The sequence below is a fragment of the Aegilops tauschii genome, chromosome 7, assembly GCF_002575655.3.
Source record: "Aegilops tauschii subsp. strangulata cultivar AL8/78 chromosome 7, Aet v6.0, whole genome shotgun sequence".
Classification (NCBI taxonomy): domain Eukaryota; kingdom Viridiplantae; phylum Streptophyta; class Magnoliopsida; order Poales; family Poaceae; genus Aegilops; species Aegilops tauschii.
In genome coordinates this window covers 205714421-205733461 of record NC_053041.3, presented here as the reverse complement: position 1 = coordinate 205733461, position 19041 = coordinate 205714421, and the positions used below count along the sequence as shown (strand labels likewise).

Here is a 19041-nt window from a genome sequence, read left to right as displayed (position 1 = left end):
CAAGCTTCCGAACTGGACGGCTCCGGCGAGTAAGGGCACTCCGCCTCCTCCTCCGCCTCCTCCTCCGGCGAGTGATCAGGGCACTCAGCCTCCTCCTCCGGCGAGTGATCAGGGCACTCAGCCTCCTTCTCCGGCGCGTGGCGGCACTCCGCCTCCTCCTCCGGCGAGTGATCAGGGCACTCAGCCTCCTTCTCCGGCGCGTGGCGGCACTCCGCCTCCTTCTCCGCCAGCGCCGGCGCGCCAGAGCAGCTAGCCTCCTCCTTCTCCGCCTCGTCAGCAAGGGCGGAAGAGACCCGCCGCCGCTGCGGCTGCTCCGGCGCGTCGTAGTCCTTCTCCTCCGCCTCGTAAGCAAGGAAAGAAGACAGCCGCAGCCGCTCCGTCTGCTCTGCCGGCGTCTAGCAGTACAGCTGCCAGAGGCGGGAGGCAATACAGATTCAGTCCTTCTCTGAAGACTCCAGAGAAGTTACCATATGAGAGGACCGAGGAGGAGAACGCGAAGATCGTGCGAGCCGAAGTGAAGAACTTCTTTGAAGGGGTCAAAGCAAAGAAACATCCACCTCCGGAGGAGAAGGTAGATCCGGTGAAAGCAAAGCGCACTCTGGCTGCCCTGACAAAACCACCAAAGTCTCCGCCAAAAGGCAACTATGAGCGCGTTCTTGCAAAGGCATATGCCGAAGCGGAGCGGTCGGGAAGTACTGTCAGTGATAAAAGGATGAAAGAACGACGAGCTGGGAAAAAAATTGCCCAGCTCGGCGAACAAGAGAACCAATCGTGCCCCCCGCTCAAGGTGTCAAAAGACATCGTCGCTAATGATCCGGGTATGGTGCCCGGTTATACCAATCTTGGAGATTAGCTGCCCGACGATGTACATTATGAAATCATGAGGTGGACGAACACAAATACCATTACGGGAAGCCTCTCGTCAAAGATGTCAAATCTCTAAGCACGATGATGCGAAGACTACATGATTGGTACATGAAAACCTGCAGAGAGTCTGATGGGATGAGTACTTTAACGCTGAGAGTTAAACCGGAGCATGACCTCGTTGGAATTGAACTGCTGAATGTTCCATTTGAGGATTTCTTCCAGTTTTACAATCTAAAGTCCCTCGATAAAACAACGATCACTTGCTACTGTCTGTAAGTAGTACTACTTCTGTCATTAAGTCTCTCTATATAGGTCAGCTCTTTCATTGCATGTATTTATACTTATCCTCACTATATTATGCAGATTGAAGATCGCCGAATTGAAGAAAAGACAAATCGGTGATATTGGGTTCATTAACACAAATCTCATAGATGATTATCAGGTTAAATTTCATGCCAAAGATACCGAGGCCAACTTGCTACAATCGTTGGTAATAAATCAAAACAAAGATATAATACTCTTTCCTTACAACTTCAAGTGAGTGTTACTATCTTCTGCATATTCGGTTTCCCTTATTAGTCCAGGTTATGGTAATGTAATTGATGACTTATGCATGCATGCGCAGCTTCCACTATATTCTCCTAGAGATTAAGCTTGAGCCGGGAGTAGTAACCGTCTTAGACTCGAGACGAAAAGATCCCCAGGACTATGCGAACATGACTCAAATGCTCCAGAAGTAAGTTAAATCGATCATTATCCACCATATCAGCAACTTTGTTCATTTCCTGATATCAAGTAATTGTTTTCTTTGTCTGGCAGGGTTTGGAGAAAATTCACCTCAAAAGCCCCGGGACTGCCGAACCAGCTGCAATTCAGACACCCGAAAGTAAGTACTATAGTAGCATGTTCCGCGCATCTCCTAGTGATTCAAGCGCTAGTTTGATCAATACCATTTAGCATGCTTGCTTATCAGTTTGATTGACCTCTATTTCTTGTAAAGTGGTTGTGGCAGCAACCCGGGAATAATTACTGTGGATACTACATTTGCGAGTCCATCCGCTACCATACCTGTGAGCGGGGCTACACTGAAGAACAATATGAAGTGCGTAAGCAATAATATTCACAATTTTATTTTATTACCATCATTTGTGTTGAGTTTCATTTATTCATATATATATGTATTGACCCCCTTCTTCAAATTAGATTTTTCGGAAGCGGGATCAACTCCTAGCACCAGATCGTATGCGAGGAATTCAAGAGGAATTGGCGGCATTCTTCCTTGACCACGTGATCGCTGAAAACGGAGAATACTATGTGGACCCTGTGTTCCTACAATATAATTAGGAGATTGTATTGTAAGAGATAATTATTGTATATATGTAGCCGGTAGTGTCGGATAGATATACGAGAACTTGTTGTTCGACCAATATCTCGGAGAAGGAGAGGTGGTCGATATCACTTCTCTGTATGCATATATATATGTTCATGATGATCTTCTGTTTCCTTCATTTGATTACTAGCTAGCGTGTCTACTCCTCTCCATACGTATATAGTACGTAGCGTCGACAAAGCACGGAGATAAGAGAGGACACTTCTCTCTATTAATTAGCTAGCTAACACAATATATGAAACACCTAAATTAACCCCCCAAAACCCCTAAACCACCCCCTTTAAAAAAAACAAAAACCTCAGCTCCTGCCAGGTGCTGACGCGTGGATGCCTATTGGTCCCGGTTGGTGGCACCAACCGGGACCAAAGGCCCTCCTGCCTGGGCTCCCCGCACCGGCCACGTGGACGGCCTTTAGTCCCGGTTCGTGTAAGAACCGGGACTAAAGGGCTAGGGCATTAGTAACGACCCTTTAGTCCCGGTTCCAGAACCGGGACTAAAGGCCCTTATGAACCGGGGTAAAAGCCCCTTTTCCTACTATTGTTGATACGGCCATGGGGCCGCCCTCAGTTGTTTATCACCAGCGCGGAGCATAGCGCTTCCGCACTTGCACGGGCATAGCCGCTCCTCGGCAGTGTCGACTGATACGTCTCCAACGTATCTATAATTTATGAAGTATTCATGCCATGTTTACAATAATTTTATATGATTTTGGTATGATTTGATTGGAACTAACCCGGACTGACGCTGTTTTCAGCAGAACTACCGTGGTGTTGTTTTTGTGCAGAAATAAAAGTTCTCGGAATGCGATGAAAATCAACGGAGAATTTTTCTGGAAAATATGAAAAATACTGGAGCAAAGATCTACCGGAGGGGAGTCCCGTGGGCCCCACGAGGGTGGGGGGCGCGCCCACCCCCCTAGGGCACGCCCCCCTGCCTCGTGTACTCCCCGAGGCCCCCCTGACATGAAACCAACGCCAACTTCTCCTATAAATATAGAAACCTTCGGGAATTAACCTAGATCGGAAGTTCCGCCGCCGCAAGCCTCTGTAGCCACGAGAAATCAATCTAGGCCCTCTCTGGCACCCTGACGGAGGGGGCCATCATCACCGGAGGCCATGGAGGAGGATCCCAGAGGGGCCATCATCACCATGAAGGCCAAGGACCAGAGGGAGAAACTCTCCCCATCTAGGGGGGGAGGCCATGGAGGAGGAAGAACAAGGGGGAGAACCTCTCCTACTCTCTCTCGGTGGCGCTGGAGTGCCATCGGGAGGGGAATCATCGCCGCGGTGATCGTCTTCATCAACATCACCATCATCATCACCATCCTCATCACCATCCTCATCTCTTTTACGCGGTCCACTCTCCCGCACCCCGCTGTAATCCCTACTTGAACATGGTGCTTTATGCCACATATTATGATCCAATGATGTGTTGCCATCCTATGATGTTTTGAGTAGATATCCTTTGTCTTTGGGTTGATTGATGATCTAGATTGGTATGAGTTGTATGTTTTATTTTGGTGGTGTCCTATGGTGCCTCCGTGTCGCGCAAGCGTGAGGGATTCCCACTGTAGGGTGTTGCAATATGTCCATGGTTTGCTTATTGTCTGCGTTGCGTGAGTGACTGAAACACAAACACGGATAAGCGGGACATGGCGTATGGGAATAAAGAGGACTTGATACTTTAATGCTATGGTTGGGTTTTACCTTAATGATCTTTAGTAGTTGCGGATGCTTGCTAGAGTTCCAATCATAAGTGCATATGATCCAAGAAGAGAAAGTATGTTAGCTTATGCCTCTCCCTCATATGAAATTGCAATAGTGATTACCGGTCTTGTTAACGATTGCCTAGGACAATTCCGCACATCGATCCATCATTATTCCACACTCGCTATTTATAATATTTAGTAATATATTCTAACTTTATGATAACATCACCTACTTTTATGTTTTAGCTCTCCGATATCATGCAAAGTTATCCTCTTCATAGCCACAACATAGTTTTATTTCTCGTTTCTTGTTGGAAGCAAACGTTCGGTGTACGTAGAGTCGTATCAGTGGCAGATAGGACTTGAGAGAATATTGATCTTACCTTTAGCTCCTTGTGGGTTTGACACTCCATACTTATCACTTCCACCATTAGGAATTGCTACGATGATTCCCTGCACTTGGGGATTATCAAGCTCTTTTCTGGCGCCGTTGCCAGGGAGCAATAGAGTGGGGTTGATATTCTCGTGTGTGCGTGTTTGCTTTCTTCACTAAGTAGATCTTGTTTTTCCTTTTTGTTTCTGTTTAGATGTGGGTGAAACATACAATTTTTTTAAAAAAGAATGAAAATACAAAAAATTTACTTGCCTCACATGCCTAAAAAGTTTTTCAAAAAGAGAAGCGATTGAAAAGTTATGCATTGAAGAAGTGAGGGTCGACCTTGAGCACTTGTGTTCATGCTCACGGAAACAATGTAGAATTTTTCATGGAAGTTTCTCTGTAAATAATTATCCCCTTGTATATATCCTTTGTATTATAAAAATATTGTGCCAAGCTTTGGTTTTAGGATGATTAGATTGCTTGTTTACTTTGTGCAGTACAAAAACAGAAACTTTGGCTGTAGCGCGTGAATTTAATTTTTTTTACTGGAAAGTCAAATGGGTCTAAAACTTTTTGCACATTACTTCTGTACAAATTGTTTAAATTGTCATATTTTTTATAGAATTTTTGGAGTTCCAGAAGTTTGCTAAACTTCCGATTACTACAGACTGCCTTGTTTTTGACAGATTCTGTTTTCTATGTGTTATTCGCTTATTTTGGTGAATCTATGGGTAGTATCGGGGGGTATGAACCATGGTGAAGTTGGAATACAGTAGATATAGTTCTAATATGAAATTGGAATAAGTTTGCAACAGTACCTAAAGGTAGTGATTTACTTTATTACACTAACGGATCTCACAAAGTTTTTGTTGAAGTTTTGTGTGGATGAAGTGTTCGAAGATCGAGGAGCTATCAATATGAGAAGAATAAAAAGAGGCAAGAGTTCAAGCTTGGGGATGCCCAAGGCACCCCAAGTAAATATTTCAAAGGATACTCAAGCATCTAAGCTTGGGGATGCCCCGGTTGGCATCCCATCTTTCTTCTTCAACAAATATCGGTATACCTCGGTTTTTGTTTTGTTCACATGATTTGTGTCCTTTGTGTTTTTGTTTGTCCTTTAAGAACCATGTTAGTATGAGATAGCCCTTCATTGATTTATAGAATACTTCATGTGCTTCACTTATATTCTTTAAGTATGATCTTATAGAATTGCTCTTTGTGCTTCAACCTAATCTTTTGAGTATGGTTTTATAGAATGCTTCGTGTGCTTCACTTATATATTTTGAGTTTGGATATTGGTTAGTCTATATTAATTGTAGAATGATCCGTGAACTTCACTTATATCTTTTGGAGTATGAATAATACTATCATCTAAAGCGGGTTTGGAAGAGTGCCAACTTTAGGAATTAGTGATCCCACTATTCCGAATGAGAAGAATTTTGCTTGTGTGGAGAGTAGAAAAATTTCTATGCTTGTAGATCATGAAAAGAATGCTTTATGTGATGGTTATATTGCTAAATTCGTTCATGATGCTACTGAAAATTATTATGAGGGAGGAATATATGCTTGTAGGAGTTGCAATAATACCAAGTTTCCTCTCTATGTGCTTAAAGTTTTGAAGTTATACTTGTTTTGCCTTCCTATGCTAGTTGATTCTTGTTCCTATAAATTATGTGTTCACAAAATCCCTAGGCATAGGAAGTGGGTTAGAAGTGCTAGTCATATTCTTCATGATGCTCTCTTTATGTTTCAATTCTTTTCTTTTATGTGAGCATCATTGAAATCATCATGTCTAGCTAAAAGGCACTAAAAAAGCGCTTGTTAGGAGACAACACAATATTTACCCTTGCTGTTTTGTGTGTTTACATGATTAAGCTATTGTATTAATCATGTTTTATAGCTTTTGTTTCAATAAAGTGCCAAGTAAGACCTTTGGGAAGACTTGGGTGAAAGTTAACGTGATCTTGGTGTAAAAAACAGAAACTTTGCGCTCATGAGATTAGCTACCATTTTTTTTACAGAAGAGTGATTTTGAGTTGATTCTTTTTGCAGAAGATTAATAGACAAATTTCTCACGTCCACCAATTTATTTCATAATTTTTGGAGTAGCAGAAGCATGGTTGCTGTTCAGATCATTACAGACTGTTCTGTTTCTGACAAATTCTGTTTTCATTGCATAGTTTGCTTGTTTTCTAGTTTCTATGGCTTATATTTCTCAATATAAATTGTAGAAATGATATGGTACATTAGGCATTGTGTGAGAACAATTATGAACCTTGTCTTTGACAGTACCAAAGTGAATGGTTTGCTCTTTATCATACTAACCTATCTCACGAAGTTCCGTTAAGTTTTGTGTGATTGAAGTTTTCAAGCTTTAGGTGAGATATCGATATGAGGAGAATAAGGAGTGGAAAGACCCTAGTCTTGGGGATGCCCAAGGCACCCCAAGGTAATATTCAAGGAAGACTCAAGTGCCTAAGCTTGGGGATGCCCCGGAAGGCATCCCCTCTTTCGTCTTCAAAACTATCGGTATACCTTACTCGGAGCTATATTTTTATTTGTCACATGATATGTGTTTTGTTTGGAGCGTATTTTCAATTTTACTTGCTGTTTGAATAAAATCATTGGATCTGAAATACTGAATGAAAAAGAATCCTACCATGGCTAGTTATTTATTTGCTTCCTCGGTGTTCTTCACTTATATCTTTTTGGAGTAGTTTATCATTTTCTCACGTGCTTCATGTATATCCTATGAGTAAATGGTTGAATGAATTGAATGCCATAAATATGAATTTATTTATGTTTCATATGCTTATAACATGGGGAGTAATGACTTCTCACATAATAAGTATAGGTAGTAAACTTATTGAAAGTTAGCAAACGTAGAATTGGTCACTTGAACAATTCATGAAAGAATATTGAAGGAAGAGAGATTTCACGTATAAATATAATATCTTGGACATCTTTTGTAATTGTGAGCACTCATTAAAATATGACATGCTAAAAAGTTAATGTTGGACAAGGAAGACAACTTAATGGGTTATGTTTTCCTATATCTGAAACGTTATATTGTCTTGGATCATCCAACATGTTGAGGTTGCCTTTCCCTCTCATGCCAGCCAAATTCTTTGCACCAAGTAGAAATACTACTTGTGCTTCCAAACATCCCTTAAAACGAGTTTTGCCATGAGAGTCCACCATACCTACCTATGGATTGAGTAAGATCCTTCATGTAAGTTGTCATCGGTACATGCAATGAAAATTGCTTTCTAAATATGTATGATCTATTAGTGTGGAGAAAATAAGCTTTATACGATCTTGTGATATGGAAGCAATAAAAGCGACGGACTGCATAATAAAGGTCCCTATCACAAGTGGCAATATAAAGTGACGTTCTTGTGCATTAAGATTTTGTGCATCCAACCTTAAAATCGCATGACAACCTCTACTTCCCTCTGCGAAGGGCCTATCTTTTACTTTTATCTTCTACCTTATGCAAGAGTCATGGTGATCTTCACCTTTCCTTTTTACATTTTATCCTTTGGCAAGCACATTTTGTTGGAAAGATCCTGATATATATATATATATATATATATATATATATATCCAATTGGATGTAAGTTATCATGAACTATTATTGTTGACATTACCCTAGAGGTAAAAGCTTGGGAGGTGAATCTATAAGCCCCTATCTTTCTCTGTGTCTGATTAAAACTTTGAACCCATAAATATCACGTGAGTGTTAGCAATTGTGAAAGATTAAATGATGGTTGAGTATGTGAAGTTTGCTAAATCAAAGCTCTGACATAGACCCTTCCTGAAAATAAGATGAATTGCAATTGTTTGATGACTGAGAATATAGTTTGTTAGTTTCAAGAAAGTCTATGATCTATACTTTAACATGTGAATAGCTTGTTACTTGATCATGAAAAGTTTTATGAGATGAGCCACTGTTATGACATATAATGATGCTAGAAAAGGTGATTGAAATTATCATTGATCAAACTTGTGCACTTGCTAGCATTCACACTTCATAAATTATTTCTTTTATCATTTACCTACTCGAGGACGAGCAGGAGTTAAGCTTGGGGATGCTGATACGTCTCCAACGTATCTATAATTTATGAAGTATTCATGCCATGTTTACAATAGTTTTATATGATTTTGGTATGATTTGATTGGAACTAACCCGGACTGACGCTGTTTTCAGCAGAACTACCGTGGTGTTGTTTTTGTGCAGAAATAAAAGTTCTCGGAATGCGATGAAAATCAGCGGAGAATATTTCTGAAAAATATGAAAAATACTGGAGCAAAGATCTACCGGAGGGGAGTCCCGTGGGCCCCACGAGGGTGGGGGCGCGCCCACCCCCCTGGGCGCGCCCCCTGCCTCGTGGACTCCCCGAGGGCCCCCTGACGTGAAATCAACGCCAACTTCTCCTATAAATATAGAAACCTTCAGGAATTAACCTAGATCGGAAGTTCCGCTGCCGCAAGCCTCTGTAGCCACGAGAAATCAACCTAGCCCTCTCTGGCACCCTGCCGGAGGGGGCCATCATCACCGGAGGCCATGGAGGAGGATCCCGGAGGGGCCATCATCGCCATGAAGGCCAAGGACCAGAGGGATAAACTCTCCCCATCTAGGGGGGAGGCCATGGAGGAGGAAGCACAAGGGGGAGAACCTCTCCTCCTCTCTCTCGATGGCGCCGGAGTGCCATCGGGAGGGGAATCATCGCCGCGGTGATCGTCTTCATCAACATCACCATCATCGTCACCATCCTCATCTCTTTTACGCGGTCCACTCTCCCGCGCCCCGCTGTAATCCCTACTTGAACATGGTGCTTTATGCCACATATTATGATCCCATGATGTTTTGAGTAGATATCCTTTGTCTTTGGGTTGATTGATGATCTAGATTGGTATGAGTTGTATGTTTTATTTTGGTGGTGTCCTATGGTGCCCTCCGTGTCGCACAAGCGTGAGGGATTCCCGCTGTAGGGTGTTGCAATATGTCCATGGTTTGCTTATTGTCTGCGTTGCGTGAGTAACTGAAACACAAACACGGATAAGTGGGACATGGCGTATGGGAATAAAGAGGACTTGATACTTTAATGCTATGGTTGGGTTTTACCTTAATGATCTTCAGTAGTTGCGGATGCTTGCTAGAGTTCCAATCATAAGTGCATATGATCCAAGAAGAGAAAGTATGTTAGCTTATGCCTCTCCCTCATATGAAATTGCAATAGTGATTACCGGTCTTGTTAACGATTGCCTAGGACAATTCCGCACATCGATCCATCATTATTCCACACTCGCTATTTATAATATTTAGTAATATGTTCTAACTTTATGATAACGGCACCTACTTTTATGTCTTAGCTCTTCGATATCATGCAAAGTTATCCTCTTCATATGCACAACGTAGTTTTATTTCTCGTTTCTAGTTGGAAGCGAACGTTCGGTGTACGTAGAGTCGTATCAGTGGCAGATAGGACTTGAGAGAATATTGATCTTACCTTTAGCTCCTTGTGGGTTCGACACTCCATACTTATCACTTCCACCATTGGGAATTGCTACGATGATTCCCTGCACTTGGGGATTATCATCGACTGCCAGCGCGGAGCATGGTGCTTCCACTGGCACGTGGGAGGGGACTCCCTACCGCGGAGAGCCACCGGGGCGTGTACAACCCCGCCCTGACACGTGGCTTGCACGGCAAGGCTAGAAGAGGTGTGTCTGGGCACCTTTGAGCTAGCGCGGGACTCACGAGGCCCTACCTCAAGGCGGGTTGCGCCTGGTCTTGGTTCTTGATGACTGTGGTGTTCCTGCGAGATGGTTAGGCAACCTGCGCCGAATGAGTTTCCTGAGGTTATCGCACGAGAAGACCAAGCACCAACGACCCCAGGAGTTGACGTGAACGGGTCCGGCCCGCCAGACAGAGCTCAGCCATTGGATTTATCGACGTTGCAGGGACGGGCCCGAGCACAGACGCCGTGCCTAGCCTTCTTATGCGAAGGATCCTGAAGAAAGACAATCGGCGCACGGCTCCCATGGTGGGTGACAATCAAGCAGGTGATAACCATAGATAGATTATGCATGAAAAGAAAACTAGCTCAGGTAAATGCAAGAACGATACACGCCACTGGGTTGGACCCGAGCGGCCTGGGGATGATGCAGTCCAAGGGGCGCCCCTAGTAGAGTAAGCTAAAGACGTAAAAGGGATACTTGCCGCAGGGACAGGCCCACGCGGCCTCGGAATGATGCAGCCCGGGGGGCGCTCCCAGCTAAATAAACTTGAGAAATGTCACCTGGTTCCGTTGTCGAAGGGATGTTGGGGCAGCTGAAGATGCGTGGCGAAGGGGATGCTCCTCATGAGCCACCGGGGCCCTGAGCCTCGGGAAGCTTTGGGGGTCCAGGCGGCTCCTCGAGGACCGTCTCCATCTCCGCCAGGACTGCGTGATGCTTGGCCTCCTAAGCCGCCAGAATGCTCTGCAGGTTGCGCTGGAAGGCGGCCGTCATGCTCGGCAGGCCGAATGGTATGCGAACATAGCTGTGAGGTGGGCCCTCACAACGTCCCATGCGCGAAGGCCAGAAGAGCTCCTGAGATGCGGCCCTGTTGAGCCCTGGGATGTCGACGCAGACACGCAGCCCTCCATCCTTGCCTGGATAGGGAGCAGCGCCAGGTGGGCGGCGGTCGCCGCGCATGGCTCTTACATCCTGCAGCTCCTGAGTGACCTTGGTGATGAACTCCTTAGCGCCAGGCGCTCCTCGCCGGTGTTCTCCTGAGGGAAACGTGCCGCAAGGCACACCTCCATGTGGTGCCCGAGCGCCTCCCTCGTGATATTGGCTAGGTCCGAGGCCCTCTAGAAGAGAGCCCCCGAGCCCTGCCCGACGAGGGCGCCGGGCGCGCCTTCCTATGTGAGGGAGGGAGACGCCCCAGGCGCGGGCACCGATCCTGATGTTACACCGCCAGAGACGCCGCTCCCCTGAGGCCCTGTGCGGAGTAGCAGCTTCTTCTTCTTGGGGACGGCCTCAGGAGGGTACTGCACACCATCATTGTCAGGGTCTTCGATCGCTGCGGCTTGGAAGGCGCGCTCGAGGGAGCACACTGCATCTCTTTCTTTGCAGGGGACGGTGATGATCGCGCCGCTTCCTGGCATCTTGAGGATGTTGTAGCCGTGGTGGGTCACCGCCATGAACTTGGCTAGGGCCGGATACCCGAGGATGGCATTGTACGGCAGGCGGATGTGAGCAACGTCAAAGTCGATGAGCTCGGTGTGGTAGTTGTCGCGCTGTCCGAAGGTGACAGGGAGGCGGACCTGTCCTATCGGCGTGGTGGAGCCGTCGGTCACTCCTGAGAAGGGTTTGGTAGGCTGAAGCTGATCGTATGGCACTTGGAGGCTATCGAACGTCTCGACGGACAGGACGTTAAGCCCTACGCCGCCGTCGATGAGGGTCTTGGTGACTTGCACGTTGCCGATGACGGGTGAGCAGAGCATCAGGAGGGCGCCAGCGGTGGCCGCACACTTGAGCTGGTCCGCCGAGCTGAAAGTGATTGCGCACTTGGACCACCTGAGCGTGCGCGTGGCCTCGAGCCTGGGAAGGGCTGCATTCACCTCGCGAGCAAACTGCTTGAAGATGCGCTGCGAGGCTGGGGCCTGAGCTCCGCCCAAGATGCAGGCGATGGCGCGTGGTTCCTGGAAGCCCCCAGCCCCCTCGTCCTGATGGTGGTCGTCGTTCCTTCTTGGCGGTGGCGGCAGTGGAGGAAGACCAGCATTGCCCTGAGGGCGGTCCTCACGAGGCTGGTCCCTCCATGCGCCCTCACGAGGCTGGTCCTGCCAGCGGTCCTCGCGAGGCCGGTCGCGCCACTCCTGGCGGGGGCCGCGATCGTCCCAGCGTCCCCCGCCTCGGCCGTAGCCTCGGTCGTTGCGCTCGGGGCGTCGACCGAAGCGTCTATCTCGAATGGCCCTGAGCTCTTGACAGTCGTTGGTGTTGTAGTTGTGTATGTTGTGGAAGGCGCAGAATGGTCGGCTGCTCTTGGACGACTCGGGGTGATCCCGGCCGCACTTCGTATCTGGCTCCACCGTGAGCACGGCTACTTCCTTGCGCTTCACGTCCTTGGCCTTGGCTTTCTTCTCTTCCAGGTCGGTAGCCGGGAGCTCGAGGAGGGAAAGGTGCCCTTCCTCAGCTCTTGCGCACTTGGTCGCCAGGTTGAACAGCTCCAAAGCCGTGCAGAGCTCCTCGTGGATGGCGAGCTCCTCCTTCATCTTGACATCGTGGACGCCATCGGAAAACGCTGAAATGATGGCCTCGTCCGTCACCTTGGGATCTTGAGGCGAACGCTGTTGAAGCGCTGGATGTACTTCTGCAGGGTCTCTCCTGACGCTAGTCGACTGGGCGGTAGCGCAGGAGCTCGCGTGCCATGAGCAGTGCGGCCTGCGCGTCCGTGGGAGCGCGACGAGCGTGAGACGATGAGCCGGCTGGGGTTAGCGACGGTGTGGCGGTGCGGCCGTCCCGCCGCACCGAAGGGTGCCGCGAGGACGCTTGCTGCTCGTTTCCCGCCGGGCCGGTGGCGGCGTTGGTGGAGCCACGCTGTGGGCCGCAGGCAGGCAAGTCTGGGGACCCCCTTCTCAGGACGCCGACAGTGATGAAGCACCCTCAAGCCATTGAGATGCGTGAGGGGGTGCTCCACATCCAAGATGTTTAAGGGCCCAAGAAGACGGGAACCATGGAGGCTAGACTCGAGGCGGTGGAGCAGGAGATCTTCAAGTGCCAAGGGACGGTGGAGCGTGGACTCAGTGCCAATCACCTCATGATTACGGAATTCACCCGTGATCACGAGGTGGATGGCCGGTCCATGAAGGAAATCATCTTTACCCTCAACGAGCAAATCAATTTTCTGCAAAGCCAAATCTATATCTTGAAAATCAAGTCTTTGAGTATGATGTCCGGGCTGACCGGCACCCCTCAAAGGGCCTCAAGACTACTCACCTACATGTCCGCCTTCGGGCGGCGATGCCATAGCAGGAGCTCTGCTCTAGCCATACCAGCTACACTCTCAGGGGAGGACGTAGTCCTCTCAAAGACACAACTATTTCTCTCAAGCCAAATGAAACATAGTCCCACGACCACCAGCGAGGTGATTTCCTAGCGCCGCTCGCGCCACGCCACCGCCACCACTAGCAGCCACCAATCAATGATGTCAGCGCGGTGCATCAAGGGTGAATCGGTGTAGGCGGTGGGGCAGAAGAAGTTGATACCACACTTGTGGGGTGAAGGAGCAGCCGAGCATCATATGCTGAAGAGCCTCATCTGCTTGGTCACACAACTAGCAACATGTATGGCGAGGAAGATTGCTGCTAGCCGGCTTATTCGTAGTCCAAATCCGGCCCTTGAGCACAAGGCAGAAGATGATCTTGAACTGAAAAACTAGTAAAATGTGAAATGCGATTACAGTTGAAATGTGTTTTTATGCATGTAAAAAGATGCGATAAATAACAAAGAAAAACTATTAGGAGTTAAATTTAGAGGATTAGCTAGTTGATAGCCTTCCAATACCCCAAAGTTTTTTGGTAGGATCCCGGTAAGGGTCTTTTGAGAGTTAAGAGTTGTTAGAGATGCTCTAAGGTTTATTACGGGCATCATGCTCTAAGCAGTACCCCCTGCGTGTGCCTTTTTACGCACATTTCTTTGTTTACTCTCATAAATCATAGTTTATTCTCATGAATCATAATCATAAGTTCATTTTGAATCGTCTTTAGGGCTTATTTGTTTACTAATTTTTCACATCGGACTTTTCAATAAAACTTCCGAAACATCCACACGCTGGGCACATATTCTGAAAAACTACGTGAGCGAGTGACTAAATGCAATCAAGCACAAGTTTCTTCACCACTTTATCCATGGAACTCCCGCACGTGCCAGTTGCTGGTGCATTTGCCGGACACTGCCTATGTTGATGACGATGATGCCCTTGATGGGATGCACAGGGAGTGACACACAACCCGGGATAGGAGAATCCAAATTCTTACCTTCCTAGATTTTTTTTGCCATGGCGGATGATGCCTGATGTAGGTGAAGTTGTCGGTGGTGGGTAGGACTAGGGACAAGTAATGGCAAGAAATGCTAGTTTGGAATAGTTGTATCTATTTAAATTTAACGATGTTGGAAGCTGGAAGGTACAGAATAGCCATTCCACACTGTGACCTCCCTCGAGGAAAACTAAGGAATTACTACAAGGAATCCTATCTTTGAGAAAAAAAAATCTTATAAGAGTTATCTTGCGAATTCCACTAACCACAAATTCTGATATGGACTCAATCCCCCCCCCCCCCCCCCCCCATGTTTTTTCTTTTCTTTTGGATAGTTCAATGCATATATTTCTATCTTTGTTCTCATTGCTCCAACAAATCAAGAGTATAGTTAATGTTAACTATCCAAAGGCATCACTCCAAGAATTATTGTGTTTTTTCACATGTAGGAGATTCATGATACATGTCATTTTATCCTTGTATTTTCTTTTCAAGTTTCGCGTTTCTAATTATGCGATTGAAAGAAATAAGATCATAGATTCAACAAGAGCGAATGCTCTAACTTACCATATACCTCCATTCCAAATGTTCACATGAGAAATAGAGCCACTTTGGAGTCAAATGTAGCTCGTGTCGTATAATTGACACGTTCTTCTAGGTGTCAATTTGTTCGACCTTCCATGTCGATAAAAATATGTTGCTTAAAATAAATCTGAATATTCATTGTAAAACAATTTTGACGATATCTCTCGTGTAATCGTTGTAGTGTTGTAGATGTTGAATTTTTTCTTTGTATGCAGTTGTCTGATCTAATGTAAGCTGATTTTGAAGTTGAGAACTGGGAATGAAAAAGACAATTTAGGCTGATCTACTGTGTACACATCCTTCGCTAGTGTCACAATCCATTTTGAGATTATTTTAAAAAGCTCATGCACATGCTATATATTCCAGCGACATTTTGGGATTTTGGGAAAGACAATTTTCACGAGATTTTTGCCCATTTCTTATGGTTTGAAGGATGCGCCGGGTTGACATATCTATGGCCTTGTCTCCTTGCCACGAGCACAAGCTCACGATCCCCGGAAAAAGGAAGCACGAGCTCACGACGAACAAGCCGTGACCTCTTTTTATCAAATAAATAAATAAATCTAAATCGATATTTTCTTTTCAAAATTTTGATTTGATTCGATGGGGTTCACATGTCGGCAGCCCCGCGCTGTTCCCCGCTCGGAAATGCCGAAAAGAGCAAGGAGGCGGATGCAAAGTACTATACCGTTTCTTTTTTAAGAAAAAAAGGTGTGGCGGTTTTGCTCTCGCCTCAAGCGAGAAGATATTAAAAAACTCGCGTCATCCCCGCCACTCGATGAGATTCACACGTCCACACGCACCCCCACACTCACTCGCGCTCTCCGGCGCGGGAGTGAAGACGAAGAGAGAGGGAAGGCGACGCGGGCACTGACACCGACGCCCGCGCCCATTTCCATCCTCCGCGCCCGCCGCTTCCGTCCCATCCACCACCGCCCACTCCCTCGCCCCGCTCCCCGTTCCGCTGCCTCGTCGTCGACTGCGGCCGTGAGTGGCCGACGCGCGCGCGCACGCAGCTCGATCTCCGGCTATTGCTCGAGCGCTGCATTCCGCTCGATCACACGTACGCAGCTCTGTTGATTTTTGCCCCGTTCGTCTCGGCAGGAGCAGAGGAGGAAAAGCGAGCGATCCGTGGGAGGGACGGAGGGAGCAGCGTACGGACAGGGACAGTAGCGCGGGGATCAGGCCTGCGTTGCGAGTGGTTGAGATTCGTGCTATGGGCGGATTCTCTGCGGCTACAGCGGCGGAGCGGTGCGCCGTCGGGATCCACGCGTCCCCGTCCTCGCCGGCGCCTCGCCCGCGGTCGTCGCAGCGGCCGCTGCCCGTCCGCCGCGCCGCCGCCTCCTTCGCGGTCTCCCGCCGCAGCCTCCTCGTGCCCCGAGCCGTCGCCGCGCCCACCGACCGCGCCTCCCCGGAAGTACGTGCGCGCACGCGAGAGCTCACCAATGCTCTGCCCGGTTTTGGTTTAGCGCCCGCCATCCGTTCGACGGTTTGCTCACCTCGCTCCCGCTGTCGTTGCTGCAGGTTGTCGGAAGGTTCAAGCTGGAGTCCAACTCCGAGCTCCAGGTGCTGATATAACCATATAACTATATAGGAGTACATGCATATAGTGTAGCCTGGACCAGTTATTTGCTATACAAATTTGTTCGTTTCTGTCCATGTGCCATAATGCATTCTGTGTGGCAGGTGACTCTGAACCCAGCGCCGCAGGGTGCGGTCGCCGAGATCAATCTCCAGGCGACCAACACCAGCGGCTCCCTGGTTCTGCATTGGGGCGCCCTCCGCCCGGATAGGAGGTGAATCTGTCCGCCTTCTTGTCTCACATGCTGTGCATTCAGTTTTATTTGAAGACTTGCTAATTCAGCTGCTTGGTTGCAGAGAATGGCTCCTCCCGTCCCGAAGACCCGATGGAACGACAGTGTACAAGAACAAGGCCCTCAGGTCACCTTTTGTAAAGGTATCTGTATTTCAGTCTTGCAAAGATGCATCATGTCTTACAAGTTACAACAGAGTATTTTTGGTTGGTAATTATTCTGTCCGTAACTGTGCAGTCAGGTGACAATTCCACGCTGAGAATTGAGATAGATGATCCCGCGGTTCAAGCCATCGAGTTCCTCGTGTTTGACGAGGCACGGAATAAATGGTGAGTTTTGCTGTCGGATCACCATGTAGCCCTGCTTGTTCGTTCGAATGCACACGATATCAGCAACGCAGTACCCTACTTTGGACAGGTTTAAAAACAATGGCCAGAATTTCCTAATCCAACTCCAGACAAGCCATAATGAGGGGCAAGATGCACCTGGTGCTTCTGCTTCTGCTATTGTGGTGCCAGAGGATCTTGTGCAGATCCAATCGTACCTTCGTTGGGAAAGGAACGGAAAGCAGTCTTATACAGCTGACCAAGAGAAGGCAAGTTCAATGATTAATTTGCATCTTACCTTGGGACTTCACAAACTGATTCTTTTTTTTGTCATCTTTCACTAGGTGGAGTATGAAGCAGCACGAGCAGAGTTAATAGAGGAATTAAACAGAGGTGTTCCACTGGAGAAGCTGCGAGCTAGATTAACAAAAACACCCGAGTCGAGTGGAAGTGATGCTCCTGCATCTCAAACTACCATAACCAGTGTCCCAGAGGAACTTGTACAAGTCCAGGCTTACCTAAGATGGGAGAAAGCTGGCAAGCCAAATTATTCCCCAGAGAAGCAACTGGTAACACATCGAACTATCCTCAACTCTCAGTTCAGCTGACCATTTTTAGTTAACACTTTACATAAGTTCTTATTTTGCATTTGCTAGGTTGAGTTTGAGGAAGCAAGGAAGGAACTGCAGGCTGAGTTGGATAATGGAGCCTCAGTTGATCAATTAAGGAAGAAAATTGTGAAAGGAAACCTTGAAAAGAAAGTTTCCAAGCAACTGGAGAAGAAGAAGTACTTCTCAGTAGAAAGGATTCAGCGCAGAAACAGAGATATCACGCAACTTCTTAATAAACATAAGCCTGTGGTTACAGAACAGCAAGTAAAAGCTGCACCCAAACAGCCAACTGTTTTGGATCTCTTCACAAAGTCCTTGCAAGAGGGGGATAACTGTGACGTCCTAAGCAGGAAGCTTTTCAAGATCGGTGATGAGGAGATACTGGTTAGCATGCCTGACCAATCTTTCATATTTCTAAGCTTTGGTTTGACCAAACTAATTGGACTTCTCTGTTCTGAAGGCAATTGCCACAAATGCTCTAGGTAAAACCAGAGTTCACTTGGCAACAAACCGTATGGAGCCACTTATTCTTCACTGGGCACTGGCAAAAAATCCCGGAGAATGGGAGGTGCAAATAATAATAATAAATTGCATTTAAGCTGCAAGCTCAGATCTGAAAGAAACACATGGTCCGTAGTAACGAGGTCTTTTTTAATTGTGCAGGCACCTCCTTCTAGCATAGTGCCTTCTGGCTCAACAGTTCTCGACAAGGCATGTGAAACTTCATTCGGTGAGTCTGAATTGGATGGTTTGCAATACCAGGTACATATTATTTGAGGGTCCTATTTTTGTTTTTGTTCTCTTCCAGACTTCATATAAACACTCAGGACTTAATCATATCCAGGTTGTTGAGATAGAGCTTGATGACGGCAGATACAAGGGGATGCCCTTTGTTCTCCGGCGTGGTGAAACATGGATAAAGAACAACGACTCTGACTTCTATTTGGATTTCAACACCAAAGTTACCAAGAAATCAAAGGCAATTGTTCTTCTACTTCGCCTTTGCAACTCGTAACATTTCTTTGTTCAATTCTGGTACAACTCTTGGATTAATAATAACTCTTATATCTATTCTTAACTAAAGGATACGGGTGATGCCGGTAAAGGCACCGCAAAGGATTTCCTGGAAAGAATAGCAGATCTGGAGGAAGATGCCCAGCGATCTTTTATGCACAGGTTGGACACTCAAATATCTGTACTAAAGAATGACTTGTTCTTTCCTGAAAAATCCATGAAATCAAGCTATGTTCCTCGGCAGATTTAATATTGCGGCGGATCTAGTTGACCAAGCCAGAGATGCTGGACTATTGGGTATCGTTGGACTTTTTGTTTG

The 19041-nt window shown here is 46.9% G+C and overlaps 2 protein-coding genes across 3 annotated transcripts in view; both read left to right on the top strand.

The window, feature by feature from the left end:
- Positions 1–849: 849 nt before the first annotated feature.
- Positions 850–1828, top strand: LOC141027754 (uncharacterized). Its single transcript, XM_073505115.1, has 4 exons — positions 850–1139; positions 1231–1404; positions 1493–1603; positions 1687–1828. Exons 1-4 carry the CDS (start codon positions 949–951, stop codon positions 1808–1810), a joined length of 600 nt encoding a protein of 199 aa, XP_073361216.1. The 5' UTR covers positions 850–948; the 3' UTR covers positions 1811–1828.
- A 13888-nt stretch (positions 1829–15716) lies between these two features.
- The window catches only part of LOC109745072 (alpha-glucan water dikinase, chloroplastic), an 11272-nt gene continuing 7947 nt past the window's right edge, over positions 15717–19041 (top strand). The window contains exons 1-14 of one of the 2 annotated variants that reach the window (XM_020304207.4): positions 15717–15944; positions 16062–16374; positions 16482–16523; positions 16644–16753; positions 16836–16914; positions 17009–17100; positions 17189–17366; positions 17442–17666; positions 17754–18092; positions 18169–18276; positions 18372–18470; positions 18553–18687; positions 18793–18884; positions 18967–19041. The exon at positions 18967–19041 is cut by the window's right edge and continues 60 nt beyond it. In XM_020304207.4, the coding sequence (XP_020159796.1) occupies positions 16174–16374; positions 16482–16523; positions 16644–16753; positions 16836–16914; positions 17009–17100; positions 17189–17366; positions 17442–17666; positions 17754–18092; positions 18169–18276; positions 18372–18470; positions 18553–18687; positions 18793–18884; positions 18967–19041 (1775 nt within the window). In that variant the 5' untranslated portion in view covers positions 15717–15944; positions 16062–16173. The remainder of the gene's footprint in view (positions 15945–16061; positions 16375–16481; positions 16524–16643; positions 16754–16835; positions 16915–17008; positions 17101–17188; positions 17367–17441; positions 17667–17753; positions 18093–18168; positions 18277–18371; positions 18471–18552; positions 18688–18792; positions 18885–18966) is intronic. The other variant, XM_073505918.1, reaches the window with a different exon arrangement.

Coding starts and splice junctions, on each gene's coding strand:
- LOC141027754 (XM_073505115.1), top strand. CDS start 949: ATGATGCGAAGACTACATGATTGGTACATGAAAACCTGCAGAGAGTCT. Junction 1,405..1,492: donor CTCTTTCCTTACAACTTCAA/GTGAGTGTTACT, acceptor ATGCATGCGCAG/CTTCCACTATATTCTCCTAG. Junction 1,604..1,686: donor ATGACTCAAATGCTCCAGAA/GTAAGTTAAATC, acceptor TTTGTCTGGCAG/GGTTTGGAGAAAATTCACCT.